Source organism: Cupressus sempervirens, chromosome 6 (assembly GCF_028749045.1).
Source record: "Cupressus sempervirens isolate cs-2001-9-10 chromosome 6, ASM2874904v1, whole genome shotgun sequence".
NCBI lineage: Eukaryota > Viridiplantae > Streptophyta > Pinopsida > Cupressales > Cupressaceae > Cupressus > Cupressus sempervirens.
In genome coordinates, this window is record NC_143123.1 from 83,859,007 (window position 1) to 83,866,456 (window position 7,450).

A 7,450-nucleotide genomic window follows, 5' to 3' on the forward strand; every position below is an offset into this window, starting at 1 on the left:
TATCAATGAATTCAATTCTCCCTTTGATCATTATAAAAAGTGTACATAGGACTAATATCTTGTGGAGAGATAAAATTCTGATTTCTGCACTTCTGGTAAAGTGGAAAAAGAAAAACCAGTTGCTGGTAAAAGCCAAATTTTAAGAAGTGTTGTATTTTCCCCACTCTCCCGGAAGTGAAAATAGAAAAACATTTCTCATTTCATTAGAATGTGATGCTTAAAGAAAGGCAGAAACAATGACAAGTATTTAAAATACGTAAATATACTGCCAAGGGGGGAACGTCATGACCACTTTGCATTAAGAAAAAATGAATTGCAAAAATTGGTTTGATGGGGCGGGTTGTCAATGATCTAAAATGTACAGTCTAGTGCCAACCGCCACCTAAATTTATTTCCTAGAAATACCATCATTTGGAATCAAGTTTATGTATCTTTACTCTAAATTGGAGTGTGACCCAGGTTTATACATCTTAAAATAGAAGGTTGAGCAATGAATATGGCGTGCATTCAAATTGTGACCAAAGTATTTTGATTAGTGAAATTGAGTTCATTAGAGGGGGATTCCAAACATACATACCCTAAAAGTCTGGCATGAATCCAAATATTGATTTAAAAGCTGTTCATGATACCACCCAAGACTCAATCCCCATATTAGAAACAGGGGAACTGTAATTTTGGGGTAAAATATAATTATCATAAGGAATTTTGAGTATAGAAACTAAGTTCAAACCTCAATGAAGGTCATATCTGAAAAGCTGCCATGAACCATTTTCAACAGAAGGCCTCGTTTCCTGAGCTCTTCCATGAGACGTTCAATGGCGTCATGTGGGTGTTTTGCCTCTTCATTCTTCTTCTTTGAAAGTGCTATTCCAATGTCAAAGGGAATGGGAGCTTCTTGGTCGTGAAGCATTTTGTTGCTTTCTTCTTCAATGTCGTGCAAAACTGCCAAATTCTCTTTGCCTCCTCTAACCGTATGCTAACGAGTTAATTTCTCTGCAACTTTTGTGCTTCTCTCTGTAAGTTGTACGTCTTTCGTTTTGAATCTGATAACAATAAAACATTTCTGCCACCTTGCATGTTTTAAACGTAGCCCTTATTTGAAAGGCACGTAGCACGGCTTCCTCGCTAGCATGAATAATACCGGTGTGCTGTCCTCCACTTGTCCTGTTTGAGAATGAGCAGACTTGTAGTTCTTAGTGACTCGGTAATTACTAAAATTCAGACCGGGGCAACACTAACCAATCAAACTCAAAAATTTAAAAGATTATATAAGATTTCAAATGTTTATATCTTTTTCTAATTTTTCATTATTTTATAAATCACATTTTCCATCCATTTTATTGGTCCATACTATTTTTGGTGGGGAAGAAAATTAATTTTCTTCAAGACAAAATCCAAATATTTTCTAACAACTTCATCTTACAATGCATTAATGAATGTATTAATTATAAATTTATCTTTTCTAAATTTGTGACAAGTTAATAAGATTTTATTTTTTCGATCATTTTATCTTCCACCTCACACAACATGTCTAATCAATATTAATTATCACAATCTATTAAATATTTTTTATTTTTTATTTTAAATATATTTATTATTAGTTTTAGATTGATGTTTATTTTTTACTATTTGATATAACTTGTTCCTAAAATTTCATGTAATGCATAAGTTCAAATATTATATATATATATATAATAAATATTTCTTTTTAATATAATTTCAATAGGTTATATCTTTGTATTTGAATTTCTAATTTTTTTAAAGTTTACTTTTTTTAATAAAAGTAATTAAATTATTACTATTATTTTACTTTTATAAAAATAAATTAAATAATATTATTTTTAATTATATTTTATAATAATGTTTGTAATATGTATAATTGATAAGTGTTACAATTTTTTAATTATATTATTTTTTATTTAAACAATTTATCATTTAGTTTAAATACATTTAAAATTTAAATGTATATTTTAATATTAAATTAATAACTATATTTTAGATCAAAAAACATACTAAAGAAATAACCACAAAATAGAAATAATTCAATTCTAAAAGATATATAAATTATTATCAGATTTTTATAAACTATGTATTAAAATTAAATAGTTATATTTTATTTCTTATTTATTGCATCATATTTATTCATCAACATCAAATTTATATGTATTACATCTATTTATTATTTACAAATGTACATATTAAATTATATAGATATTATTTCATAATTAAAATGAAAATTTTGGAAATATAAAACATTAAATAGTAAACGTTATCTAATTTTGTAAAATTAAACAATTAGTTTTACTTATAAAATATTTTTATATTTCAATACATTTCATTTTTTCTTATAGAAATGTGAGTTTTAATATAAAAAATAAATTTTTAGTTTCATTAATTAAAATATAATATATTTTAATTTTTTATTATAACCATGATTTTATTTTGACTATTTTTTTATTAAGAAAAATAATTATATTTAATTCTCTCTCTCACACACACATAACTTATGTTGGTATCACTCTATCTTACTATTTTATCTCTCTTCCTCTTCCTCTATATTATCTATCATTTTTTCCTCTACATATATGTTTATGTTGTTATTGTTGTATGTTGTTATTTATCTCTATCTATATCTCGATCATAGTTTTTGTCCAGTACTAATGATAAAAAATAGTGTGAGTTCCATTTGATAATCAAGATGAGAATAATACATAGTTGGGGGAGTTATTCCAACTACTTATGGTTCTCTAGTAGTATGCATGGTATGCTTAAACATATAATGTGATACTCCAAATGCTTCATCACTTCTTCAAGTTCTATAATTCAAATATTGGTATGGATATCTTTCCTCATTGCACATAATTTAAGTTGTCAATATAGAAGGTGCAAATTTGTCTAAAGCACATGTATTGATCGTAGTATGATATTAAGTACTTAGTGCCATATTGGGGACTTTAGCCTCTTATTCTTGGGCTTAAATGCCCAAAGATATAATAATATACAAAATATGAGCCATCCTATCAGATCACAAGTGCATTTCTAGGACGAGAATTTAACAACAAAATATGAGCAATCATATCAGATCACAAGTGCATTTCTATGACAAGAATTTAACAACAAAATATGAGCAATCCTATCAGATCACAAGTGCATTTTTTAGGCAAAAATTAATGCATTCATAATGTTAATTTAGATTCTCACTCATCTACACCTCTACAACCATTATACGTTAGGCAGGAACTATGACACATTGCGTCTCTTGTTAGATAATATCTCATTTATTCTTTGTAGTTCATTTGAAAGTGTGGATTATTATATGAAATCAAGATATAATTAACACTTGCACCAACCAAGTGCAATGTTTAAGCGATATGAATATATGTTGATGGATATTTATAAATTTAAGCTTTTCTGTTTGGTCATAGTCCTAAGTCAAAAATAAATAAACAATAAATCTACATGTTTATATTATATCATACTTATGACAAGTAAATATCAATATTGTTTAAAATTAATTATTCAAGTGTTCTAGCTGAATTAGCTTGTTTGTTTCAGCTTTGGCTGTTTACATATGTATTTAAAATGTGTGTAGAAGTATGGCAAATTGTGTTGTTGTCTTCAAAGAAGTGATCTAAGACTTTCTTGTATTTTTGAAGTGGGCTACAAAATATAATAGGGAATGTTCAAATTAATCACAAATAAATTGGTTTCAAACAACAAGAATGTAACAAATGGATTTTCATAACTAAATCTAAGACATTTAGAACTAACAACTCCCAACGTTCATAAAAGTAATTGATTCCATTTCACATGACAATGACTTCTTTTATCATTAACAAAAGGTAACCATAATAATATTCAGGATCGATCATTAACTAATCTAACTATAATTTCATGATTAGCTAAAATTTTAGAATAACGACTATCTATCATGAGAATAACATAAACCTATTCAATGTAAAACAATTTAACCATTCCTAACTGTAACCATGTTCAGCTGAAAATAGAGCAACAACTATCTATCTTAACTATAATCATGTTCAACTGAATGTATACATATTCCTTTTCATTTTAGGTGACAATTAACTATTCTAACTGAAATAAATCCAACATATATGTAATTCCATAATAAACGATTAACAAGTAAGTAACAAGGAGATTGAAAAACATACAAGTATTATCGAAGGATCTTTTATCTGGTTGTGCAAGCCTTGGCATTGGTCAGAGGAGAAGCATTGACATAGGCTTAACCTCCCAACCTCGGACCATACTTATCTCCACACATTCTAACACATGAGAATAACCGTTCTTACTTCGAAATCAGGCTTGGGATGTTCTTCAGTCCAGCCATCTGAGTTACCAAGTGTTTTGAGTGCCCACTCAGTTATACCTAGATAACTGAAGTTACAAACATCAAGTGATCATTGGATAGCGCATATGCATATAAACTACCTTGGCCAAGGATTTTCATTGGGTGCATTGACCCGATCACACACCACTCGACTTGACAACAGATTCCATTATAGGGATAAGCATGAGCTATGAAGTATTTCATTATTTAGATATTCATATCTGATTTCATTCTTGTTTCTTTGCAAGTTAACTCCACCTCTTCACCATTTCATGGCTTCATTGCCGATGAATCCTAGGTGTTAGAGAATTAAGAGCATTCTATTCTTTATGTCTTGGATTAAGACTGCATGGTTAATATCATTGATATTCGAATTAATGGTGATGGTTTATACAATCATTGCAAGACCCCTACAACTACCATTTTGACTTCTTAATGATGGCTGTAGGATTCAGTAATACTATAAAAAGATCAAAAGAAACTCAATGGAAATCACAAGAGCCATCAGCAAGTAACATATAATGATCTTAGTTTCTAATGTTTGTTTTTCTTATACCTAGTTTGTTGTAATCGGACTTACAATCAAAAAAGATGGAAGTATAAATTCTGATGGAAAGACATTCGTAACCTGATTGTATGAGATTGAGGATTTTACTTGATCTTGGCTTCCTTCCGTCCTCTAGCCGAAACTCTTAACTAACTTAGTTATATCACCTGATTTCGATTATTGTATGGTTCGAATATTTGCAAGGTTCTAGTGGAAATAAGAAGTAAATAGTATGGACTCGGTTTAAGCAAATAGATTATGTGGTAAACGTGGCAGAAAGGATGGAGAATAGGGCCTAAAACATCTGACTCCTATCACAGCTTCTTAAAGGACTAGTAGTGGCTTCTCAATTTCCATCGGTTAAAAGATTTTAAAACCATTCAGCTTCTAAGTGAATAATTTGAATTATGAAAAGAGTGGAAAGAAAGAAATAAAATAAAGAGTTGAAAGGAGGAGTTGAAAGATTATAATATGAATATTATAATAATTTGAATGTTATTATATCTAGAATATTATTATTATTATGTATACTTGCATATGTTCATGTAAGTATATCAATGGGGTGACATCATTATATTAAGTTATTATAATATAATGGTGCCATTTCATTTTTATATTTATATGCACATATATAAATATTTATTATAATAATATGATGAAAGATCAATTAAAATGCTTTGAGGTATGTTTTATATTTTAATTCAATTATTTATGGTTCTCCTATTATTTATTTAAATAATTCATACTAGTCCCACAGATGTATCTTGTTTCAAGTCGCTAGGTCCTCGACTCATCTACCCAGTGATGGTGATGCTCCTGAGCCTAATTCTTTTCTAACAATGCTTCCACCTCTTCGACATGTTTCCTACAAGGAAATTCTGTGCAATTAAATCATATTATCATAACAAGTTATAAATAATCATAACGGCTAGTTGCCTTTTCAATTCCATGAATTCATGATAAATAATCAACTAGCATGTTATCTTCACATGAGATTATAACAACTAACCATCTTATCATTCCACAGGATTATAACCCATTTAACTGTCAACTGACTTCATGTGAACCTCAATGGCTATATTTTAAATTAGGTCAAAAATTGGGATATAACAAAGAAGTATTAGTAAAATAGGAAATTAAACCAAAGTAATGTACATATCCATTTTGGATAAAATTGTACAAGTAATGTACATATCCATTCTCCATAAAATTGTGCATATTGTGCAGCATAGTATTCTTACCGCAACTATGGCATCCAAGTTGTAAAATAGAACTTGGTAAAGTTGTCCTTGACTTAGACCATCTATGATGAAATATGAATAAATGAGTAGCTTTCTGTCAAATATCAAAGAATATATGTTTGCTCAAACATAACATTGGGTATAAAAAGTAATAAAACATGAAGTGATTTGCTGACATTACCAAATGATTTTGAGACACCCATTGGAGCAACTTCTAGTCATGGGACCTTGTGTATGAGTAATTGAATTTCATTCATGGAAACATAATTATTTTTGAATATTGAGAAGAATATAATTTGATAGTTATTTCATAATGAAAGCATGATTCTATGAAATTGTTCCATTCCTTGATTTTTCAGAGGGCAATTTGATAATATTGAGCTTCTTCTCTTTTCCTTATGATTGTGTATGGATTGTTTTCCATTTTAGAGAACCTTTTTAGGGAGAAATCTAGTTGAATGAAGGTATTTTAGTGATTTGACTTTGGATATTGTAGTGAATGTGAACCCTTGTCTTTTTATTTTACCAATCTCAATTGTTGCTTTGTGTAATGTAAGCCCTTGGGAATTGTGAATGCTTAAAGCCCATGCAACCATTGGTAGAGGCATTTTCCTTCATGTGCCCAAGGTCAAAGGAATTATTGGTAATACTTTTGGATAATTTTTATCCCATGGTGGACCATTCTAATTATCAATTATTGTTGTAATGTATAGTGAAAGTTGTGGGGGTTTGCAAGCATCACTATAAACAGCCTCAATTATTTCACCCAATGCTCCATTTATGAGGCATGTTTGTGTCCATATGTTTGTTGTGAGCAATATGTTGCCCCTTTGCACAGTAGGATAATTTCTTTTTCAAGTTGTTCATCAACAACTGCATATTTTGTGTTGCGTGTAGTGCTTATTGCTATACATATTGTAATTTGACAATTCAATAGTTTCAACATTTTTTTATTGTGTAGTAGACAAGATCATTCATAGCAAATAGGTGTATTGATTTGTCAAATTCATCATTTTCATCTGATACAAATTTGTTTCTTTGTATGTGTGAGTAGGAGCTCCCAATCTTCTTTTGTTGGTCTTGAATTTTGTATATTCTATAGAAGTTGATGAAATTGTGCTTTCTTTGTATCATCATCTTGTTGGAAAAATATTGTATCTAATGTGATGGCTATTTTGAATTTCTCCCATAATGTTCTTGCACTAGAATGTGATGTGTATAGAGTTTTGTCCATCATAGGGGTAGTTGGACGAGGTCACCACTAGGATGATGGAAAGGACACCAAACAAAGCTGTTGATTTTATGGAAATG

At 29.5% G+C, this 7,450-nt stretch overlaps 1 protein-coding gene across 1 annotated transcript in view; it reads right to left on the reverse strand.

The window, feature by feature from the left end:
• The window catches only part of LOC149551281 (anoctamin-like protein), a 46,815-nt gene extending 45,705 nt beyond the window's left edge, over positions 1–1,110 (reverse strand). The window contains exon 1 of the mRNA XM_089786841.1: positions 731–1,110. Within this exon, the coding sequence (XP_089642967.1) occupies positions 731–910 (180 nt within the window). The 5' untranslated portion in view covers positions 911–1,110. The remainder of the gene's footprint in view (positions 1–730) is intronic.
• Positions 1,111–7,450: the final 6,340 nt, after the last annotated feature.